General features: G+C 41.7%; 1 protein-coding gene and 1 pseudogene across 1 annotated transcript; one reads left to right on the top strand and one right to left on the bottom strand.

The window, feature by feature from the left end:
- The first annotated feature begins 564 nt into the window (after positions 1 to 564).
- DCSTAMP (dendrocyte expressed seven transmembrane protein) lies at positions 565 to 24,220 on the top strand. The gene is made up of 4 exons (XM_048837193.2): positions 565 to 616; positions 13,378 to 14,440; positions 22,824 to 23,153; positions 23,969 to 24,220. The coding sequence occupies exons 2-4, from the start codon at positions 13,379 to 13,381 to the stop codon at positions 24,050 to 24,052; spliced, it is 1,476 nt and encodes a 491-aa protein (XP_048693150.2). The 5' UTR covers positions 565 to 616; position 13,378; the 3' UTR covers positions 24,053 to 24,220.
- On the bottom strand, positions 6,405 to 7,843 carry LOC142070705 (zinc finger MYM-type protein 1-like; annotated as a pseudogene).
- Positions 24,221 to 24,897: the final 677 nt, after the last annotated feature.

The raw sequence follows: 24,897 nt of genomic DNA, 5'->3' as shown, positions 1-24,897 counted from the left end.
CTTTGAAAATATAAAACACTTATGTAGTGTTGGGTATTTTTCTGTCTCTTGTTAAGACATTTTTTACAGTTAAATGTGCATACAAAAGCCCTGTTTTAAGCTTAAGGACCAACCAGTTCTACATTTTACACAATTCAAGAATTATCTTAGGGTGTATAACCTTGGTAGAATTCCTTATGTATTTCCTAAGGTCTATGTTCCAAAATCCTTACTCATGGTGAGCAGCACCTTATTCCATAACTGCTTGTATAGATTTCAATGGGAGCACTTGTGGAGTAAAGCACAATTCAACCAAAGTTAAAGGTATCCAAGTCTGTCCCTAAAACTCATTTGTTGATCTCTGTTATTCTGACAGAAGGAAAGTTTTAAGAAAAAATGGCACTTGCAAATGATACATTATTTCAGTTTTGTGCATGAGTTACATCCTCATTTATCTTTGTCAAAACCAAAATAATTTCACAACTGTGGTGTGCCTGACTCAGCAGGGGAGCAGGGGGACAAGTGACTCACGTGAAACTTTTTATTAGCTCCAGCCCCTGCTTCTCACCAAAATCAAGAAGTACAGCAACCCAAAGTATCTTCATGTGCTTTACGGAAGAACTTTCCAATCTTTAGGGTAAGTAAATCTTTAGGATCCTATTCTAAAAGGGGCTTGAAGTGGAAAATCAGTTAACTGTTTGTACCTAAGTACTGATTTTACACTGTTAAAAAATTAAATTAATATTCCAGGACTAAGCATTCACTTTGAAGACCGGATTCTCAGCTGGTGTAACTCACGGAAGCTCCGGTAAAGTTAGTGAAGCTACAGCAAATCACACCAGCTGAAGATCTGATCCTAAACGATGGCGCTGCAGTTCAGCTTTAGGCTTTTTCCAGAACATAGGTGGTTCAATTGTACATTCATACAAATATTTGGGGAACTAATCTAAATGGAAGTTACATTTGGGATTTCCCACACAATTAACTATGGCTGCAAAAATACAAAAAATTACATTTGTGCTTGAAGTTAAGCATGTTTTTAAAGGTCTGCAGCATCGGGGCCTGTGTCCATAACATTGTGGGGTGTTGTTAGCAATGTTCCTATTAGAAATATGTATACCTTCCTCCATTTTCTTTTAGTAGCTGCAAGACTTACTATCGCTGTCCCATGGCATAATCACTATGTGTCTTCTGTGAGCATCTGGCTCAGTATTGGATGTGTTTACAGGGGAGAAACTTACTAGCCTAAAGAATAAAATAAATCCATTCCACCTTGCACTATTTATTATCTTTACTGAGTCATATACCTCAAAGGTGGTCAATTGTTATTTGATCCTTATTAAGAACATGTGGTGTTTAGATACATCTTTGTTTGTCTGTTTATGGATAGTTACTTTACCTAATTTTCTTTGTATTACTGTATGTTTCTATTTTAGTTACATATTCATGTATGTATCATAATGTATTGTAATTGACATGTGTTTGTTGCCATCGCTCCCCCCTCTAAATACAATTTAAATATACGAACCTTCCATTAAACACCAAGGGCCTGACTGAAGTCAGTAAGGGTATGTCTACATTGCAATAAATCACCAATGGCTGACTCGGGCTTGTGGGGCTGCAGGGCTATAAAATTACAGTGTCGACATTCGGGCTCAGGATGGAGTCTGGGATCAGTAAACCTCTGGGACCAGCCTGAGCCCAAACGTCTGAAGTGCAATTTTATAGTCCCACAGCCCAAGTCAGCTAACATGGGCCAACCATGGGTATTTTATTGCAGTGCAAACTTACCCTAAGACTCTTTCCATTGACTTCAGTGGGCTTCTGGGCCAGGCTCTAATTTCTGTGCTGAATGCCCCACACTTATCAAGCAAACAGAAGTTTTAACCAACTTTTCTACATTTATTTTTTCTCTTCATAAAACCCTCATAGTATTTCCTGGTGCTTCTAAAAAGGTGAAATAACAACTGTAAGTCTCAATGTAACCCTGATGGCTGAAACGGGGTGGGGAGGTGGGAAGTGAATATTTTGAAACTCATATGTGATTTTCTTTTTCCTACTTTTATGTATTCTGTATACAGTCGGTGGATTTTAAAAAGCAAATTAGATAGCATGCAAAGCACAAGTATAATGCATGAGACAAAATCACAATGTCAAATGCAGCCATTAATAAAACTTTTGCTTTGTATAAAAATACTGTGTATTGTATGGGGAATGGTTTCATAATGCCACCCTTTCCTTATGAGTAATCTTTTGCCTTCAAGTAGCTGTTGAAATAATGGGGCCATTTGTGGTCAAACTATACTTGACTTTAGATTGGCATGAAGCAGACTGTGATTATGCAAGTTCCCACCCCCACCCAACAACTTGTGTATGGACTAGACAACATTGCAGTCCTTGGGCTTTTCCCAAGAAAAGACTGTGTCAAAATGGAGTAAGGACTTCAGTATTTGACTGTATGCCTTTACAATATGCAATCATGACTTTCAAATAAGCCATGTTTATATTGTCTCATGGTTTGATTTAGAATTTGCACTGACAAGTCAAAATATTTTGTGGAAGCTAGTTTATATTAGCTGACAAATTCCATTAATTCTCTCACTTTACATTTTTATGAGACAGAATTTTGCATGCTTCTTCCAAGGTGAAAGTCATTTTTAAAAAAAGGCAATAAAGAATTTGGACCAGGGTAGTGAAGCTGTATTTCAGTAATATAGCTCTTATTACATTATATATGTAGCAGACTACAGCGTATAGAGATGTTTTCAGAAATGTTCCCATGTTGGTCTCCTTTCCCTTCGGCACCACTGATACTTCTTGTCTTTGATTTTAGTTCTAGAATATGAATGTGAAGTAAAAAGGAATAGCTAGATTATCGGTGATCAAGAGATTGGGAGAGGGTACAAGAAGCAACCTTCCCGACCTGTGATCCCGCAGAGGTGACAACTACCCAGAAAAGTAGATGATTATGAGGATTCCCATTTTAAATAGCTAAATTACAGTTGGGGAAACTGAGGCACAGATTCACTGAGTGACTTGCCAGAGGACACAGGAAGAATCAAGCCAGCACCAAGTCAGCAGTCTCTGGCTCCCATCTTTTGCTCGGATCACTAGGATTCACCTTCACTCAATAATATATAGATGCTGACAGAAAATAGGAATCTAGTGGGGGAATTGCTTTCCCAAGCTGGTTTCTCTTTTTGTTACATATAATGGCAATGATCCCCAAAATCAGTGTATGCTGGGGAATACAAAGATAACCATGTTGCATTCTTAAAAGGAAGACATGGGACTTGTAAAAATGAAAGTGCAGGGTCTCTGGTGGGCAAAATGCTCCAAAACTAGGCAACAGACACAAAAGGATGAGGCCCTTTGGTGGAGGGCACTTTGCCTCGATATTACAGTAGATATAGAGGGATTGTTTTTTCCCCTCCTACTAAAATGCAGTGTAGCCATATGTTAGCATAGCTTCACTGATTTACTTTTTCCATATTAGAAGTTCCAGAAAGCTCTCAGACTTTACCACTTGTTTTAAGGACTGACTCATGATTTTTAGCTGAACCATTTCACACAGATCTGTTTCTAATTCTGAACCAGGGTGTTAATTTCTAGCCCCAAGGATGATCAGCTGTTTTAGAGAGCAAGTAGCTGATGCAACTCCAAAGAATTTTTGGCTTTCAAGACTTTTGGTTTTTGTTGTTGTTGTTTTTTAGAAAGTCTCCAGTGTTCACCCTTTATAGTGATCCTGCTATATTAAGGTGATGACATTTTATATTTAAGAATTGGGTGGTGGCGGAATAAAACAAACAGCTGCTGAGCAGGTGGGTTGCAATCAGTGATGATTGTGTGATTTTGGCACTATTCTGAGTAGGCTGTGAGGTGGAGCTGTGGGGACTGGGGACAGGATTGTGCACAATCACTTTCCGAGCACTCCCAAACGTAGGCACTGTACTGACTGCCCTGGGTGACTATGGAAGGAAAATGGGGCTGTCAAGGCCAAATCCCCACTCTGTCACTTTGAGTACAGAAGGGTGGGGGCCTGCAAGGATTTTAAAAATTAATACTTGCCCCTTCAGGCTTGTATTAAACTCCCAGGGTTACAGCTTTTCTCTGACCATAGTTTGGTAAACACAGCCACCACCCAAATACAAAAAAACACCCTTGGATCTAGGAAGGAGCACTTGGGAATTCCTCCCTGTGGGATACTCTCAAGCCCTTCACCACCACCCCTCAGGGGAAGAGCTGAGAAAGAAAACAAAGGTTTCAGAGGAACAGCCCTGTTAGTCTGTATTCGCAAAGGAAATTAGCTATTACCACCAGCTAATCAAACAACATGCACAAACCTCTTAGGACACCAAAATCCAATCCTGTTCTTAAAAAAGGTAAATTTTATTAAAAACAAAAAAAGAAAGAAAATACATCTGGAACTTAGGCTTTTGCTAGATTTTAAAAGAGCAATTCCCAAAATTAAGCACCCAAAATAGCTTTCTTGGGGGTTAGCTTAAAGGTTACAAGCAAACAAAAGCATCTGGGGTTAGCACAGAGAGATCCACAAGCCAAAACAAAGAAATAAACCTAATTGCATCTACTTAAACATGCCCTGTCCAATGATTTCTTCTAGGTATGGAAGATGAATTTTTATATCTGGTTGAAGCCTTACACAGCATTCCTGCTTATAGCATTGCTGCTCTGTCTCTCGTCTCCCAAGAACAACAGAGAAATGGAAAGTTTCTTTCCCAATTTTGAAAGTTCTAGCCTTCCCACTGGCTCTTTTGGTCAGGTGCCCACTCCTTTTCTTTTAGCTGTGGTCTTGTTAACCTTTACAGGTAAAGCAAGCAGAGAACAGGCACCAAGAGGGATTTTACAGCTAACTGGCTGGCTGGGTGTTCATAAAAGGGAGCTCCCCGCCCCCCTCTGCATTTATCACAGGGGCCATGGGACTCCGACCATTAATAGCCCCTTATGAACTCCCCACTGCATATCAGCACAAAGACTAGGGACAATCTGGCCCTGTATTTGCTAACTGTAGTGAAGTGATATGCAAACACATGCCAATTTTTGCAACTCATAACAACAGCCCATTCTTCCTGGAATTAGACATTCAAGTTTGTTTTCAGAGTTTATGCATATTTCATGGGTCCACCATCCTGACTTTTCGTGTCCAAAGTCTTGCTTTGGTATTTCTTTCTCTCTTCATCTCCCTAATTTCAGAAGCTATCTTAGATCCGGGTGATCTTTTCTGTGATGTATGCTGAGCTCCCCGGCCATGTATCGCTGCCTACATATTTTTTGGGAGTATAATCATTAACAAACAATAATGCACTGAAGTATCTATATAATAAGGAGAAGAGGAATAGAAAGTATGCTTGTGTAAAAGGGATGCTGCAAGAGAAATCAACCTTATAATTTGTGATTGTCTCACATTTGAGTGCTTGCCTTAATGTTACATTAATGCTAAAAATATGTGCATTTGATTTATATAAATTATTCATTAAAGAACAGAAATCCAGAACTTTTCAGTATCCTAGGTCAGACCCTCCAGTCATATCTCCATTGTGGCCCTCCAGTTCTGTGCTTGATTCCATTGTGGAGCTATGACAATTTTCACCAGCTGACCCGTAGAACTTACCAAAGCTTCACCATCAGAGTTTGCAGTCTCCTTGATCTGGTTTGCAGAGCTTATAAGCTTTGCCTGCTTCCTTAGCAGAGCTTAAAAATTTCTTGTACCACCACAGGACTACAGCTCTAAGTATCTTAGGAGTTTCATAGAAGGTCTCTGAGCCCAGGGCTGTCCTTAGGATTTATGGTGCCCTAGGCAGGATTTTTAAACTGTTGCCCCTATGCCTGACTTGATCTTAGCAACATAAACATAAGCTTACAGTACTGGAAAACTTGCCACATGCACTTTATTAAAAACAGTTTAACTTAATTAAGCACACTGTAATGTTGATGGACTAGCACTAAAGAAGTAGCGCTATACAAAAAATTCTGATTTATTGACAGAATGATGCAAATAATATATTTTTTTAAATTTGTCAACATTTTATTGGAAATTTCTATGAAGAGGTATTGAAACAAGGATTTGTTTTTAATTAAAAACGATTTTTCTGGCTTTTTTGGCTGCAAAATCAGTAATAATGTCATCGTATGACAAAGACAAAGTGATGTCTTGTTTGATTGTAAGAATAGCAAGACCAGTCAATCGTTCCTGACTCATTGTAGAACGGAGATAGTTTTTAATGAGCTTTAGTTTTCAGAAACTCGGTTCTCCTGTTGCTAGCTACTGTTACGGGAATTGTCAGTAGAATACAAGTGGCAATGTACACATTAGGATATATGTCAACAAGCTTCCTGATATGAATAAACTGTACAATGTCCATCACTGATTTTGCATGTGGCAACATTGATGACAATGTACTCAATTCTTAGTACAGTTCAAGTCCATTTAAATCAAAACTATCACCGTGCTTCATGAGGCTCTCTAGGCTCTTGCACTCCGTCATTTGCTGCTCTTGTTTTCCTATTTCGTTGAATTTAGTTATGTCATACAAAAAGCCAAACTGTTCATGGTATGCTCGTAAGGTATTAAACCTTTCATCAACGGCTGATATTGCTTTATCCATCACAACATTAAAAAATTCAACCTCAAATTTCTTTTCTGGATCGTCTATGGGCTTATCTGCGCCTTCATATTCTGCTTGCTGTTTTTTCCTTGAAACTCATTTCACATTCAGACATGGAAATTTTGGTTCTACACCGTGTGCCTGTACAAGCTCTCTTGCTGTAACCAGTGCTTCTTTGAATCCATTTTCTCTGTATTTCACTAAAAAGTCTCCTGTGTTGTTTAGTAAGGTAAGTGTTGAATCAAGCTGCATCATTGGACTCTGCATTATTTTGCTTACACTTGAGATTTTAACAAGAATGTCATACCAGATTAAGACAGATATTAGAAACTTGAAGCTGGATATTTCAGAGGCCAATGATTGTGCTTCACTTTTAGCTTTTGGATCTCTGGCTTCTTCCAAAATAGGAACCAGTGCTTCGTACACTTCCTCAGATTGATATCTCAACTTTTTGCACTTTCTTCTCTGCTTTTCCAGCATGTCTCAGATAGAGGCTTAACAGTATTGACATGTGCTTTGAATATTTGCCATCGTTGAGTGGAAGCTGAAAAGAGCACGTAAATGCGTTGCAGCAAACCAAAAAAAGAAATAGGTTCTACAGAAGACTTGGCCATATCACACAAAATCAAATTAAGGCTGTTGTATGCACACAGAACAAAAAAGGCTTGTGGATTTTATGCTAGCAATCTAGCTTGCACACCAGAAATGCTTCCTCTCATATTGGGACCATTATCATAGCCTTGTCCTCTAATGTTCATTATGGACAATCCCATTCGTTTTAGTTCATCAAGGAGAGCTTGAAGAAGTCCAAAACCTGTAGTGTCCTCTACTTCTAAAAATGTGATAAATAATTCCTTAACTGTAATCTGTGCTGAATCACTAATGTTGACAAATCTCACTACTAACGACATCTGTTCTTGATGACTTATGTCCAGAGTGCAATCTAGAATTACGGCAAAATATTTTGCCAAAGTAACCAATTAAACAATTTTGTCTCTCACTTTATCACTCATTAGCATGATCAGTTCATTTTGAATTCTTGGTCCCAAATAGTGCTCATGTATTTCATTTTCAGTTACTCTTCGGAGATGTTCACTCATCACTGTGTCAAATTTTTCCAGCAGTTGTACAAGGCCCAAAAAATTGCCATTTTTGAGCTGAAATAATTTCTTAACGCTTCCTCTAAAAGCAAGATTGTTTGTTGATAGATATACTTTCAATGTGGTGTTGTGCCTTTTCATGTTGCAGTAATACGTGACTAAGATTTTTCCAATCATTAATACCCATGATTGCTATCTTAAAATTGCAACTATTGAAAAGCTTGAAAAACTATTGAAAAGTTCCATCAAAAACTGACATTCTCACAAAAACAAAATATAGCATCCTTGCATTTAGAGTACACAAGCCATCATCTGTTGACAATTTCACCATCAGAAAGTCTTTTGTAGTAATTGTTTTCTGTGAATTTCCTACCTCTAATGTGTTTAGGATATTCAAGACCTTTTATTCTCCTAGGGCATTTCTTAAGTATAATGGCACAGAATTTGTTGTTTAAAGATTGCGGCCATGTGCCAATGTCATCTATATCCCATGCTAGTACAGTTTCAACTGTTGTAATTTCTTGTTTTGTGTCTGCATCTGTTTCAAATGATTGTTCTGTGTGTTGTTGCGTTTCTTGAACTTCATCTGCATAAAAATTTTCTTCGGCAGTTACTTGATGATCTTGATCAACTTTGTTGTTTTCATGACATACAAACTTAAGTAGAGAACCCTTCTGTGCTTGTACAGCTAATCCTATTTCATCTTTCCGTTTTCTTTTTTGTGACCCAGAAAGTTGTTTTCGATATGACATAACTTATAAGATTGTTTTTTTAAAGAAATAGCTGTTTAAATTATCAGATTATCAGAAATATTATTTAAAATAACTAATATAGGATAGTTGTGAGTCTGTGACCTTGAGCTAGTGTGAACACACCTCACAAGGCGCTCCGCCCTGACTGAGACACAGTAGAGTTGGACACCCATGTCATTTTTACAAAGCCACTTTTTAGTTTTAAATGTATCATGGGCATCCATCTTAATGTTAGTTACAACTCTCTATCAACCTTATACTGTAAATAGATCAATGGCATCATACAGTTTAATCAGCTGGGTTTCCAAGCAGTGGGAAAATATAACCCTAATTTTACTCCTAAGTAAAGCACAAAGGGACCAAAATGAAGTCAGCCCAGAATCATCTCATCTCGATTAAGGCAGCACAGAAATGCGACAGGAGTCCTATTGTGCCTTATTTTTGTTTGGAAAGACATTAGCAATAGCAGCTCATTTTGGGCACGGCCAGAAATACATGACAAATCACTGCCTCTAAAGTTCCATCAAAAACTGACATTCTCACAGTTCCAGCATGATCTGCTGCACAGATTGTTCACAAGGAAGCGTTCCTGGCCTTTTTAACTCATATTAACTGTGTATTTACTTTATGAAAGTTGGACAAAACATTGTGAAAACGTAAGACATTGGCTGCCCAACCTCTGGGCTGGCAAAAGCTACACTGACTCACTGGGGAAAAAAAGCATGAGACTCTGTGTATACCATATGGTCACTCTATACACTAGTAAGGAGCTGAGCATATTACAGTTGTTGGAGGGCTCTATTTAGCAGTAACAGGGCTATAGGAAAGCCCGTCAACATTTTTTGTTTCTCTGATGAAAACTGGCCCACTCCCTGCCCCAAGCCAAACCTGTCGCAAATAATTGTCAACAACTTAATTCTCTGGTTTTGGCTAAGATATTGATTTTAAAAAATATATTAAAATTGGATTCAGGATTGTTAGCAAGCATTTTTGGCAAACAAAGTTGTCAAATGACAATCTAAATGGCAACACAGTACTGCTTTCATGCTTGGCTCACTCACGCCCCAGCCTGCTGGTCCAACAGCTGCAGTAGAAGAGGAGATAGGTGGAAAACTGCAAATCCACCTCTTGGGGTGCAGAGCGGCAAGAGCAGCAGCAAACCCTCAGGTCTGATCACATGCCAATGGGCACCATCACCAGCCCAATGGACCAAGGTGAAGTTAGCACTGCATCTGATCTCAGGGACGGGGCACCCCCGGAGCCACAGCAGCTCATCCTGCCCTGCGCAGCTCCCCCCGGATAAGACGGATTGCTGCCAGCCCAGGGGAGAGACACACTCCCCAGCTAGGGTGACCAGATGTCCTGATTTTATAGGGCCAGTCCCGATATTTAGGGCTTTGTCTTATAGAGGCACCAATTATCCCCACCTAGGGTGACCAGACCACAAGTGTGAAAAATCAGGACGGGGGTAGAGGGTAATAGGAGCCTATATAAGAAAAAGACCCAAAAATTGGGACTGTCCCGTTAAAAGTGGGACATCTGGTCACCCTACCCCAACCCCCACCCTGATTTTTCACACATGCTATCTGGCCCAGCCAGCTGCATGTGACCCTTCCAATCCTGGCTGGCTGCCAAGGAAGTGAGTTACTGTCACTTTCATTCCTCAGCACGCACCCACTCAGCCCCCCCCCTTCCCCTCACCCAACCCAGCCCTGCCGGAGGGGAGGGGGGAGAGAGGGGTGCTCCGTGGTGGGGGGAAACGGGGGGTGCTCCGTGGCAGGAGTGGGGGAGAAGAATGGATGTTATGGGGGGCAACAAAGGACACTGCAGCCGCCGAGCCTGCCTCACCTCAAGCCAGGGGAGAGAGTCACACTCACAGGTGAGTTCCTCCTTCCCCCACCCCTCCCCCCTCCCCTTCCCAGAGACCCCAGCAGCCAATCCCCTCCCTCAGACTGTGCTGCATGCGGCTCTCTCTAGGACCCAGCAGCCCTGCTCTTACATGCTCCACTGCTTCCCGTCTGTCCGGACTCTCAGCACAGTGGTGCCCTAGGCAGAGTGGTGCCCTACGTGGCTGCCCTATTCTGCCTATGGCTAAGGACGGCCCTGTCTCAGCCTGCAAAAAATTGAACACCAGATCTATTTAACCTAACTCATTTGAGGACTGGAGTATTGTAATAGGGGCACGAGGGGAAGGAATCCTCTCACACAAGCTGTGGGGTAAAATCTCTGCTGCTCTTTAGATGCTACACCAGCCTAATAGGTGGAGTAGTTTCCACAGTCCTGGACCCACTCCCTTTGCTGAGGGGAAAGACTAAAGTACCTGCAAGCTGCAAATCCTCTGATTCCTGGCCCTCTGCTGATCCACCTCTGTCCCGCCACTGTGCACATGGCTAATATTAAAATTTAAATACGTGTATTTGTTTTCTAATGTGTAGATTAAAGGTTTCCTTATTAGGTGAGACTATAATAATCCATTTACAAAATCCTGCTACAATAATAATACGCAAGTAATCCCTTAGCCGTGCTAACTACCAGGACAAATTTTTTGGTGGCCTCAAAAGAGGACCACCAACTCTTGCTGGTGACCGCACTCACACTTTTTCATAAAATGCTTAATTAGCTTTAGGAAAACCAAATAAATATGCACAAATTACAATGATTTGGACATGTATTTATTTATTGCTAGCTAGTAAGTCTGTGGTGAAAAGTGATATTTACAAACATACAAGTATCACTTTTCACAGCAGGCTTACTTAGCCCTGGCAAGCCTGGGGACAAATAAAGCCCTGCATGGAGAGTCGAGGGAGGCAGTGGGGGCCAGGGGAGATGGAGGTTGGGGGCTGGAGAAGGTAGCAGGGGGCTGGAGCCTGAAGCCCTGCTGCCAGAGCCTGAAGCCTTGCAGCTGGAGGACAGGGCCCAGAGATGGAGCCCGAAGCTGTGGGGCTGGAGTCTGGGGCCTGCCGTCGTGAAGCCAGAGTCCAGGGCTGGAGCCTGAAGCCCCAGTTCTACAGCCTGTCACCCCAGGGCTGAAGCCCAAAGTCTTAGCTCCACCGCTCCTGGGAAGGCAGGGAACTCATTGGCTGCCTGGTCCTCCAGCGTTGTGCCCCAGGTGACTCCAGAGGGGGGCAGGATCCAATCCTTGCTGGTAGCCCCAGCAACCAACATCAGGGCAGTGCATCCAGGTGCAACAGGGAGGGGGAGGGGCCCCTCCCTCTCCATCACAGCCCAGGAGGCTGTGGCCGCAAGAAAAGCCCCTGGTGGTCACATGTGGCCACGGTGGCCACATCTGAGGAACGCTGAACTAGACTACATACTGTAACAGAGTTACTGTGCTGGCTGGGTGTATGCATGTGCGTCACATCCGTAGCCAGCCCCTAAAGGCCGTGGCTCCTCCAATTTGGAAGGACCCCTGGCTCATGGAGTAACATTGAGAGGAATTTTTCAGCAACAGGTTGTGATTCTGTCCTCTTTTCCAATAATAAATACATGTTCTGCGGTGACTGAGCTCATGTCATCATTCCAGGGACTCTGTCCTTGTGTACTAACCCACCGGAAAGGAGATCATGAGCTCACACAGCAATACATACAATGCATAAGGAGATGAGAATGATCACGATAGATTAGATAGGAAGGAGCATCTTTTCTAGTGGCTAGGGTAAGAATTTGGTTTCTCCCATGTTCTCTTCCCAGTTCTGTCCCTGAGTCACTTATCTGACGCCTGGCATGATACCTTCCACCTGAAGGTCCCAGAATACTTTACAAACATTAATTATAACGTTCCTCTGATGTGTCAAGCATTATAGCTACCAACTGCTACTGCAGTCATTTTACAGCTGAGTAAACTCAGGAACTGAGATTAAATGGCTTCTCCAAGCCTGGTAGTGGTAGGGGTTCCATATTTCCAAAGATCTGTTGTGTACCCTACATTCCCACTGAAAGTCAATGAGTGCTGAGAGCATGCAGGAGCCATTAGGTTATGCTCCACACCTGGATGGCCAAGCCACAATGAGGCAATGACAGAGTGGAGAATAGAACAAAGAAGTCTCAGACTAGAACATAGCTGGAATCAGGGCCCTGCTCTAACCACTAGGCAACCTGATCCTCTCTTACTTTGTATCATATGCAAATACTGCTAAAACCAAATAAGTAACAACAAGGAGAAGAAGAGACACACAATACAATGAACGCTTCAGTGAATTCATAAACTCAAGTGCAAGTAAAATACGGTATTTGTATGAACTACTAGCCTAATTACTGGTAATCTGCTGTGTTCAGGCGAAAGAAAACCCAGTGTAATATCTTCAAATGGTATTTGTAAAGACAACAGCTTCCTATTACAGGACAAAATTGCAATAGTTTGTCTTATTTAATTGGTATCTGACATTATAATATGTTAAAACTTTAATATGCATATAAATTTGTCCTGTATCTTTGGAGAAATCTCACTATAAAGAACATATTGTAAAAAATGAAGGGAAAAAAGGATGTGGTTGCAGGAAATATATTATTACCTAGCAAATGTTGATTTAATTTCACAAAAATGCTCTAATTTAAACACATACATACACACACACACACACAGCGGCACATAGGAAATAAGGTTATAGAGGGCAAGAGTGAGTCTTTAAGGTTATAGGGTTACCATATGTCCAGGTTTTCCTTGACACTGCCTCTTTTGCCTTTCTCTGTCTGGGAAATTGGTGAGAGGTAAAGGACTGAATGGGCATACAGCTGGAGCTATCCTTTTGCACCATAGAAGTGATCCTTCTGGTTCAGAGACCTCTCTAGCTGCCCCATTCTCTTCCCAACCCCTCTGCAGATTTTGTAATGCAAAGAGTTGTTGGTCAGTCAGTTGAAAGCATATTACTAATAGACTGCAGCTAACTGTGACTAATGCCATGTTTTGTTTTCCTTTATTTCTAGTATGAGCCAGAGGTGGATTACCAACCTTCAGAAGAAAATGAGAATTTTTGCCTCAATAACTCAACACATTTGGGGACTTTTTGTATCAGAGAGGAAGCCTGGATGGAAGAATCTGTTGCAGCTTTTTGCAGTTTGCTGTACTGTTAGCTTCATCATAAGCAGCCTCTTATTTCTTGGCTTGCATTCCTTTCTAGCACCCTATCCTTTGGTTTCCTTAGCAATTTCTGGGTCCACCTGGATTGGCCTGTCTATTGGGTTGTGTTCCTCCAAGCACATGCGCTGCTTTGGCACGCTGTTTGTTCTTTCTTGCAGCTTGCGTGAAGGTAGAAATGCGCTTATTGCCGCTGGGACTGGTGTTGTGGTAGCTGGCACGATCCAAAATATTTTTCACAACCTAAAGATATTGGCAGACAGTGTAGCTTGCAATCTAGAGATTGAGCAATTTGCCTTTATAAAACTCTATATTAAAATAATTCAGTGGATTTATAATGAGGCTAAACGTTTAAGTAACCCAGTGGAAGAAGTAGTATCACTGAGTGACAAATTCAGTGTCTCTTACTTAATTTCAGATGAAGATTTGAAAATGAAGTTAAACACCACAAAACAACAAATCCAGAGTGTTACTAACCATATATCTTCTATACTGGCTATACAGCCCTATATAAGCCAGAGGCTGTTGCCTATAATAGGGATTCTTCTAGTTCCTCTTGGCACATACCTTTTCTTCAGAAAGTTCTTGGGCACTCATAGTGTGAAGTTTAAGAATATTTACATTACAAAACAGTTCATTGAATTTGATGAGCACCAAAGGCAGCAAAGAAAGCCCTGTGTTCTTCCACTCAGTAAAAAAGAAAGAAAAGAGTATGTGATAGTCCCATCCCTCCGCCTAACACACAAGGAAAGGAAAAGCATAGGACGCATTCTAATCCCTGTATTTACTAATCTTTGCATCTGGGTTCTGTTTGCAGCAGTAGATTATTTGCTTTACTGGCTAATTTTTTCAGTGAGCAAGCATCTCCAAGCATTACCAAAGCTAGAGGTTAATTTGAAAGTCAGGTACCAAGTAAGTACTTTACCTATAATACAATATATTGCTCCTGATAAGTTTTAGTATAGAAAAATTCCTCTTGACTTCAGTGGATGCTCGATCAGGCCCATAGATACTTCTCTCGACTCTTTCATTCCAGAGAAGTCACCGTTACCCATCTAGTCACGTATTTCTAGTAGGGCCATTACCATAGTGTCTGTGCGCCGAATACAATGCTTCAAGTAATTTTGCTGTATGGGACCAGACACTTCTCTGCTCTTTCTTTGGTTTCATATTTCTAGGGGAAGATATATAGGAGAAGGGACAGTTTCACCAGCCATTCCGTATGTTGATGTCTTATGGGGAAGGTCCACACAAAGAGATAAGTTTTGCATTGCATTCTAACAAGATGCTCTCTGGTGGTATGGAGTTCTACAGAGAGGTCCTTCTGCTTGAAACTCTCTGTCCTTTGCTCCCAAGAGCATAATCCATGAAGCCTATTAGTGATAATATCACTGAAGGTCACCACTTTTATAGTAAATGATATTACCATGAAAGTGACAGAAGAGATGTCTCTGTGTGCAGCTGAGTTGTTTAAAGATTTCACCATTTAACAGAATATTGAATCACACAGGAGCAAACGTTAAAACTATTTTACCAACCCCCCAGTGTTCCTCAAATATATTGCACAGTGACACTTACACATGTATTCCATGCAGTCTCCAATTTGGATTTGCTCCTGAGTGAGGAAGAAGATCTCTGTGACCACATTTTATTTAAAGCGTTCCCTTGAGCATTTATAACATAGAAATGGCTTCCATCTAAAAGAGCCGCCTGCAACTTGCAGTAGGCCAAAGTAGGTGCCGCAAACAAAATCAGTCAGGTGAATGGGTGAGGTGTCAACTTTATTCTAGTTAGACCCTTACACAAAGTAAGTTCCAGATCATGTCTTCCATAAGGAACTTCCAGCCTCCCTGTGGTTTCTATTCACAACAGCTTCCCCTTCATAAATTTGTGCCACTGAGCCCAATCACCATAAACTTTCTGGCAACGAGTTACCCTGAATCTTCACGTATTGTTTAAATACAAACTCTTGGGAGTGTGACATTACTGAAAGATTTCTTAGGGGAGGGATTGAAATCACAGAATATTTTAAACAGAAACCAGTACTCTGACACAAAATGGTGACGCCCTTGGTTTATCACAGAGAAAGGCAACAGATGGAAGATATGTCTCAGAAGAAAGCTCTAGTGTTTAATTCCTCTTTATGAATAACTTCATTTCCTTGTAAACACACAAGGATTCCAGCTCTCTATACACAGTACTTTTTGTACCGGAGGCCATTTTAACAATTTATACTCTTTATTCTGGGCTGCTTTACCCATAACAGCATCATCAGCCACCCAAGCTGACTAACAGGCATTAAAAGCTTGTGTGCTAGGAAGAGGATTCCACCTAAATGATCTATGAATTCTCTAGTAATTGGCATTCTAAATACCTACAGGTTTCAGAGTAACAGCCCTGTTAGTCTGTATTCGCAAAAACAAAAGGAGTACTTGTGGCACCTTAGAGACTAACCAATTTATTTGAGCATAAGCTTTCGTGAGCTACAGCTCACTTCATCGGATGCATACTGTGGAAAGTGTAGAAGATCTTATTATATACACACAAAAAGCATGAAAAAATACCTCCTCCCACCCCACTCTCCCGCTGGTAATAGCTTATCTAAAGTGACCACTCTCCTTACAATATGTATGATAATCAAGTTGGGCCATTTCCAGCACAAATCCAGGTTTTCTCACCCCCACCCTTTCCCCACACAAACACATAAACTCACTCTCCTGCTGGTAATAGCTTATCCAAAGTGACCACTCTCCTTACATTGTGTATGATAATCAAGGTGGGCCATTTCCAGCACAAATCCAGGGTTTAACAAGAACGTCTTGGGTGGGGGGGGGTAGGAAAAAACAAGGGGAAATAGGTTACCTTGCATAATGACTAAGCCACTCCCAGTCTCTATTCAAGCCTAAGTTAATTGTATCCAATTAGCAAATGAATTCCAATTCAGCAGTTTCTTGCTGGAGTCTGGATTTGAAGTTTTTTTGTTGTAAAATAGCGACTTTCATGTCTGTAATCGCATGACCAGAGAGATTGAAGTGTTCTCTGACTGGTTTATGAATGTTATAATTCTTGACATCTGATTTGTGTCCATTTATTCTTTTACGTAGAGACTGTCCAGTTTGGCCAATGTACATGGCAGAGGGGCATTGCTGGCACATGATGGCATATATCACATTGGTGGATGTGCAGGTGAACGAGCCTCTGATAGTGTGGCTGATGTGATTAGGCCCTGTGATGGTGTCCCCTGAATAGATATGTGGGCACAGTTGGCAACGGGCTTTGTTGCAAGGATAGGTTCCTGGGTTAGTGGTTCTGTTGTGTGGTATGTGGTTGCTGGTGAGTATTTGCTTCAGGTTGGGGGGCTGTCTGTAGGCAAGGACTGGCCTGTCTCCCAAGATTTGTGAGAGTGTTGGGTCAGCAAGTGATGCTGCTTTTCCACAATTTCAGTATCTCGGGGCCTCTCCTTCTGCCCCTCCACCCCCATGAACATGATACAGTTCTGTGGTGACCTGGAATCCTATTTTCGACATCTCCGACTCAAGGAATATTTCCAACATACCTCTGAACAACATACTAATCCACAGAGACCTCCCTACCAACACTACAAAAAGAAGAATTCTAGGTGGACTCCTCCTGAAGGTCGAAACAGCAGACTGGACTTCTATATAGAGTGCTTCTGCCGACGTGCACGGGCTGAAATTGTGGAAAAGCAGCATCACTTGCCCCATAACCTCAGCCATGCTGAACACAATGCCATCCACAGCCTCAGAAACAACTCTGACATCATAATCAAAAAGGCTGACAAAGGAGGTGCTGTTGTCATCATGAATAGTTCGGAATATGAACAAGAGGCTGCTCGGCAGCTCTCCAACACCACTTTCTACAAGCCATTACCCTCTGATCCCACTGAGAATTACCAAAAGAAACTACAGCATTTGCTCAAGAAACTCCCTGAAAAAGCACAAGATCAAATCCGCACAGACACACCCCTGGAACCCCGACCTGGGATATTCTATCTACTACCCAAGATCCATAAACCTGGAAATCCTGGGCGCCCCATCATCTCAGGCATTGGCACCCTGACAGCAGGATTGTCTGGCTATGTAGACTCCCTCCTCAGGCCCTACGCTACCAGCACTCCCAGCTACCTTCGAGACACCACTGACTTCCTGAGGAAACTACAATCCATCGGTGATCTTCCTGATAACACCATCCTGGCCACTCTGGATGTAGAAGCCCTCTACACCAACATTCCACACAAAGATGGAGTACAAGCCATCAAGAACACTATCCCCGATAATGTCACGGCTAACCTGGTGGCTGAACTTTGTGACTTTGTCCTTACCCATAACTATTTTACATTTGGGGACAATGTATACCTTCAGATCAGCGGCACTGCTATGGGTACCCGCATGGCCCCACAGTATGCCAACATTTTTATGGCTGATTTAGAACAACGCTTCCTCAGCTCTCATCCCCTAACACCCCTACTCTACTCGCGCTATATTGATGACATCTTCATCATCTGGACCCATGGAAAAGAAGCCCTTGAGGAATTCCACCATGATTTCAACAATTTCCATCCCACCATCACCCTCAGCCTGGTCCAGTCCACACAAGAGATCCACTTTCTGGACACTACAGTGCTAATAAACGATGGTCACATACACACCACCCTATACCGGAAACCTACTGATCACGATTCCTACCTACATGCCTCCAGCTTTCACCCTGATCACACCACACGAACCATCGTCTACAGCCAAGCTCTGCGATACAACTATATTGGCTCCAACCCCTCAGACAGAGACAGACACCTACAAGATTTCTATGTAGCATTCTTACAACTACAATACCCACCTGTGGAAGTGAAGAAACAGATTGATAGAGCCAGAAGAGTTCCCAGAAGTCACCTACTACAGGACAGGCCTAACAAAGAAAATAACAGAACGCCACTAGCCATCACCTTCAGCCCCCAACTAAAACCCCTCCAACGCATTATTAAGGATCTACAACCTATCCTGAAGGATGTCCGAACACTCTCACAAATCTTGGGAGACAGGCCAGTCCTTGCCTACAGACAGCCCCCCAACCTGAAGCAAATACTCACCAGCAACCACATACCACACAACAGAACCACTAACCCAGGAACCTATCCTTGCAACAAAGCCCGTTGCCAACTGTGCCCACATATCTATTCAGGGGACACCATCACAGGGCCTAATCACATCAGCCACACTATCAGAGGCTCGTTCACCTGCACATCCACCAATGTGATATATGCCATCATGTGCCAGCAATGCCCCTCTGCCATGTACATTGGTCAAACTGGACAGTTTCTACGTAAAAGAATAAATGGACACAAATCAGATGTCAAGAATTATAACATTCATAAACCAGTCAGAGAACACTTCAATCTCTCTGGTCATGCGATTACAGACATGAAAGTCGCTATTTTACAACAAAAAAACTTCAAATCCAGACTCCAGCGAGAAACTGCTGAATTGGAATTCATTTGCTAATTGGATACAATTAACTTAGGCTTGAATAGAGACTGGGAGTGGCTTAGTCATTATGCAAGGTAGCCTATTTCCCCTTGTTTTTTTCCTACCCCGCCCCACCCAGACGTTCTTGTTAAACCCTGGATTTGTGCTGGAAATGGCCCAACTTGATTGTCATACACATTGTAAGGAGAGTGATCACTTTAGATAAGCTATTACCAGCAGGAGAGTGGGGTGGGAGGAGGTATTTTTTCATGCTTTTTGTGTGTATATAATAAGATCTTCTACACTTTCCACAGTATGCATCTGATGAAGTGAGCTGTAGCTCACGAAAGCTTATGCTCAAATAAATTGATTAGTCTCTAAGGTGCCACAAGTCCTCCTTTTCTTTTTGCTAAATACCTACAGTGGATCTCACAATGGAATGCCACAGGGGGGGAACAATCAACATTTTACCCTCAAATTCTGATACTTGCAAACAAAGTTTGTGATCCTGCAAGCTGCTCCATGGGTGGAGCCACATAGAGATCAGTGGGGCCTGCAAAGGCACAGGAGGTCTGCCCGCCCCAGGTGGCTTGCAGAATTAAGGCCTAGAAACCTTACATAAAGTACACAACTTCTTGATACCTTGGGGAATCAAGAAGTTTCAAAGGGATTTCAAGATGTTTAACTATGTGTACCATGCTATGTGTAGCACATGTTCATTCCTCTACTGTTGATTTCTTGCTGCTCAGCAGGTACATTTCTTATTACTTCCTCTTGGGGTTAATTCCCCCCCCCCCAAAAAAAAAAAAAAAAGAGTTCATTTATCCAAGAAACAATTATAAAAATCTCAGGTGTTCTGAAGAGGAGGGTTCTTAAAAAGAGGAAAATAATTAGGTATTTTGCTTCAAGTTACAACCAAACAGAAAGGGATTTAAAATTACTTAATATTTGATCTGCCAAGGGATTTTTTTCCTTTCTCTTACTCATTTCAATAAATAAAATAAAATTGATGGCCCCTCTTCAAAAGGGAAGTACAGAAGAAACTCACCTTTAAAACCCAGAGACTACTAAATTCAAATCCACTGCCTCTCATATTTCTGGGGGTGGTCTACAATGCTATGGAGAAAACTTGAGTTCAGGTTTCACTCCCAGTTACTGCTTTTTTATTCCCTAGCCAGTGAGCACTGCAAAGGATTCTCATATACAGTCCTTGAAATCAATTTGCAAAATTTCTGGAAGTATGTGAGCATAAACAGTATAATGGAATGTACTATGGCAGCTCTACTGCACATCAGGGCCACTCTGATCTTCACAGGTTTCATGCTTGCTGATCTTCACAGCAAGCATGAGGTAGAACCTCAGATCCCCCTTCTTCAAAGGGCCAGACTTCCTGCCTCTACAAATTTTAAGCAATAAGCATGGTAGGTCTGGGGAAGAGGGCTCTGGGCTACACTTGCTGTTCTTTGGGACCCACAGCTACTCAGAGGGAGAGACCTTGACAACCCCAACCAGATGGCTGGGGACCTCCTCCCTCCATTCTGCATCTAAGCAGAGAGTTCTAATGCTCTGGCTTTCTCCCAAACTGTGTAAATAAAGATCCATGTAGGGATTTTCACTGTGTCACTCAGACAAGAACAGTGGCGTCCTTGAAGGATGCTCTTGGCTCTGAGCAGAGGGCTTTACAGGGAAGGTCCCACACCCAGATCACTTTGTAGGGGGCAGCCCCCACCCACAAAGAGGACTGTTGTGGGAACATCCCCCAGCACAGCGATAGGTTCTGTAGGAAGGGTGAGAGGAATTCCCAACACAGTGGGTTCCATGAAGATGCTGGTCCACTGCCCTCCTGAGCAGTGGCCTTTCTGGGGATAATGGTCCCTCAGCCTTCCCAAACAGTGTGCTTTATGGCACTCTCACACGCTTCTTATTTTTTCAAGTAGTGGCATCTGTGAGTGTGCTTTGTAAAGTGAACAGCTCTCCACCTCCACCATACTATAAGCAGCAGGCTCTGCACTTCTTTCTTTCCCCTCACCCTTTACAGGAGTGGATGTGGATGGGGTTGCAAGGGAATGGGGCTACTAAGAGGCAATTGCCTTAATCCAACCCTTCTTCTCCAAAGGTAGAGAGCTGTTCACTTTACAAGACTAGTAACTGCAGCTGGTCAAGAATTTGCAAACAAAATGTTTTTCCTGTGGAAAGCATGGTTTCTGCACAATCAAAGATTTCTGTGGGAAAATTGAAACAAAACGTTTTGGATTGGAATTTTCCCCAGTTGAAACATTACAGTTTGTCTAATTAAATCTACTTGTATTACTGCAGTGTCTCAGGGAACTTATAGTTTGTGGGCTTCATTTTCCCCTATTGGGTAGGCTCTCTGTCCAGATAACATACATGATACATTGCAGTTTCCCCTCTGGGTGGGCCACGGTGGGATATAATGGGAATCCTGTGGTCAAGGTGCATCATGGGGGATGTAATCTGGCTGCGGGGCCAGATCCAAAGATGAGAATGGGGATATGAGGCACTAGAGTTGCAACTCCTTTGAGGCAGCAGGGCAGCTCAGGTGAAGTTCACTGAGCAGAAGCAAAACGTTTCCACATTTCATTCAGGACTTTTAATTTCCCAAAAATACTCAATATTTGAACCTGGACATAAGTGATTGTCAAAATACCAGAATTTCATGGGATGGAGATTCTGACTTTTGATCAGTTCTACCTGTACTGGACAAATGAGCAGTACTGAGTCTCTGTAATAGAGGGCAGTAGCACACAAACAGGGTAATCCAAACTGTGTTCTGCAGAGAGCTGTCTGGTCACGTAGAGATGGATTTGACTGAACAATGTAGCCTTCTGCTTACTGTTCAGTTTTCTGCTGTGTGGGAAATGAGTACAATTCCTGGTAGATTTGAGCCCAGGCGGCAAAGTTCAAACCTTTATTTCAACTTCCTTGAAGTCTATGAAATTTGGATCCTATGGAGCGGTTCTAGTACCCTGTAGGCAGGTATCCACATGAAAAAAACCACCCTATCTTCACCACAATTGGCCCCATAGTTGTCAGTCTCAGAGACAGAGGCCAAAGACTAGTCAAGCAGAATGAAGCCTGCAACCTCTTGAGCACTTAACTCCTGATAAAGGCAGGCACAATCTAGCTCCATTTTTTGTATCTATGTTTCATATTGAATGTCTAATGTGGTCTTTCTTCTCTTATCCACTGGCTCATTTACACAGTATCTTTGTGAATAAATTTCCCTCACCCGCTCTTTAGCTATTAATCATCAGATATACCAAAGAGATCAGAGAAAAGCAACAAAAGTTACTGGGCGGGGGGTAGAGAGAGTAGATTATGAGGAAAGATTAAGAAGTAAAATATCACTTTCATTTACACTCCTGTAAATCTGGACTAAAGGAGAGTGTAATTAGCTCTTGCCTAACTGAAAAGTAAGCAGAGACATGACTACAAATATCTGAAGGGTGCAAACACCAGAGAGGAATAATTGAAATGGTATACAGTAGGAAAAGGATAAAATTAAGGAGAGGGACAATATCATCAAGAAAAAGCTCCTGACAGTTTGACCCCTTAGACTGAGGAACAGACTCCAAAGAGACATGGTGAAAATCCTATCATTTGGCACATTTCAAACACAACTGGAGAGTTCACTAGTAAACATACTGTTATGAACAATCCTTCATTGACCGGAGATGGGCTAGAATGATCATCATGTCTAATACAGATAACTGCACAGATGAATATTAAATGCAATAACTATTTTAAAAGTAAGTAATTAGTACTAAAACCAGCTTTTTCCCCCCATACAGAAAAATGAAAACACGTTTATTTTCAACAATGGGGAGCGCAAGACAATGAATCTTAACTTTAGCTCTTCTCTGTTTAAGCATGAATGCCTCCCTAAGCCAGAGTTTTTGCTCTCCTCAACATGGATCCAGCTTGGATGCATCATCTTTTGTCTAATAATATTTGCATTATTCTCCACCACCCTGACGCAACTTAAAATACTTGTGTCAACTTCATTTTATCCCAACATAGAGATGAAACGGATACATTATCTGCATGCAAAACTACTGAGAAAAAGATCAAAGTTTCCACAGAAAAATGTAAAAAGGAAATTGAACTCATTTGCTACAACGGTAAGCCATGAACACTATGGAAAAAGAGCTTGCTCTCGCTCTCTCTCTCTCTCTCTCTCTCACGCGCGCGTGTGTGCTCACACACATGCTTTCTCAGAATAACTGCACAGTTCAGATTCAGATCAGAACTTTTCCAAAGTCCAGGTGTAGCTGAATCCAGGGTTTTGGTCTGCTTGATCATAAAGGCCCCAGTTCAGGAAAGTACTTAGACATTAGCTTAACTTTAAGCACATGCTAATATACTTTCCTGAATAGAAATGGACTTTAGTACATGCTTAAGTGTTTTCCTGTATTGGGGCCGGAGGTAAGTTGCAGTTCTGTCACCATGTTGTCCTATCCACACAACACATGAACTGTCTTTGAACACACAGGCACACCTAAACAGGCCAGATAATCATGCACTGGCATATTCGACTTCCCAGACTCTGAGCTCTTCAGGGCAGGGACTGTGTCTTCATATATGTGTGGAAAGTGCCTACTTTATAAATGGTGTTCTCATGATCCAAACATGAAATACCTGGTATTAGTAATCAGCTTCTTACTGCTAACAATGTTCAGTTTCTAGCAGATCAAGATGCACTATGGTTAATACACTTCTCTTTGTAAAACACAATTGGATGGATACTGCAAATAGCATATAGCGAGAAGAACTTTTTATTTTCACGTACAAAAAACAATGAACTACCCAAATACATATTTTAATGGATTTCTATGCAAAAATAGCTCTTGGTGTTTAAGATGCTGGATGGCAGGGTCTGTGAAGGACTGGTACTCAGTGGTAACATATCGCTAACACACCTTTTCTGTCTTTTCAGCTCCACTTCTGGTTCCCAGTATTCAAGGCAATGGGGATGGTCACGAAGAAACAAAAAGACATGATAAACATCAACAATGTTTGAAAAAGTCCCAGAAACCTTTCGGATAAGTTCACAGTTCTTTGGTTCAACAGGTCCCTGTATAGTGCACCTGTATTGCTCCAGCTTTGTTAAAATATTTCCATGAAGTGCTGCCAGTTAATTTGCATATTATATATATATGTTAAATAAGTAAAAATAGATGCCAAAAGATAGCAGCCTGCAATATTTTGGTAAAATTTGGGAAACTGTAATAATATTTAATCCTATTATTTAATCCATTTTCAACTCTGATTCTACGCTGCCTTGTACATTGTGCAGACAGTTAGGGCCTGATTACCATTCTTGGTATGACCACCATACGTTGTTGTGGCAGTATTACTCTGCAATTTACATTTGCACCCACCTTGAATACCCTGTATTCTGCCACAGTGTGTAAAGTGGCTCTACTGTAAAATAAGAATCAGGCTCTTAGTCTCCAATCCAACAGTATGAGCTGTCCCATTGAAATCACTGAGCCGAACATTTTCTTAAGTATCCTGCTGAACTGGTGGCCTTACACACATGTGAAGTGAGAGCAAGATGTTACTATTCTGAACTGGTAGCATCTGACAACCACTCTGGACTCTTTTTACACATACAGAAATGCTACGAAGTGCAAGGAACTGGAAAATCAGGCCTTCTGTGTCCTTGTTTTTTCTTGGATTAATTTATTCTCCCCCAAGCAATTTCAGGGGACTACACTGGTCATATATATGGTTAGGGTAATATAAGGTTGCCTGGGCAACCTTGATTCTGGCATTTCCTAACTTTCTTCTTGCAATATTAATAATGTTCTGTGAACATAGGGGTTTTTTATTTGTTTGTTTGTAATTTCCTAGGTTTTTAAA

The sequence above is a fragment of the Caretta caretta genome, chromosome 2 (genome assembly GCF_965140235.1).
Source record: "Caretta caretta isolate rCarCar2 chromosome 2, rCarCar1.hap1, whole genome shotgun sequence".
NCBI classification, from domain to species: Eukaryota; Metazoa; Chordata; order Testudines; family Cheloniidae; genus Caretta; species Caretta caretta.
Note: the sequence above shows the minus strand (reverse complement) of the source record. Positions and strands in the feature narration are given on the sequence as shown.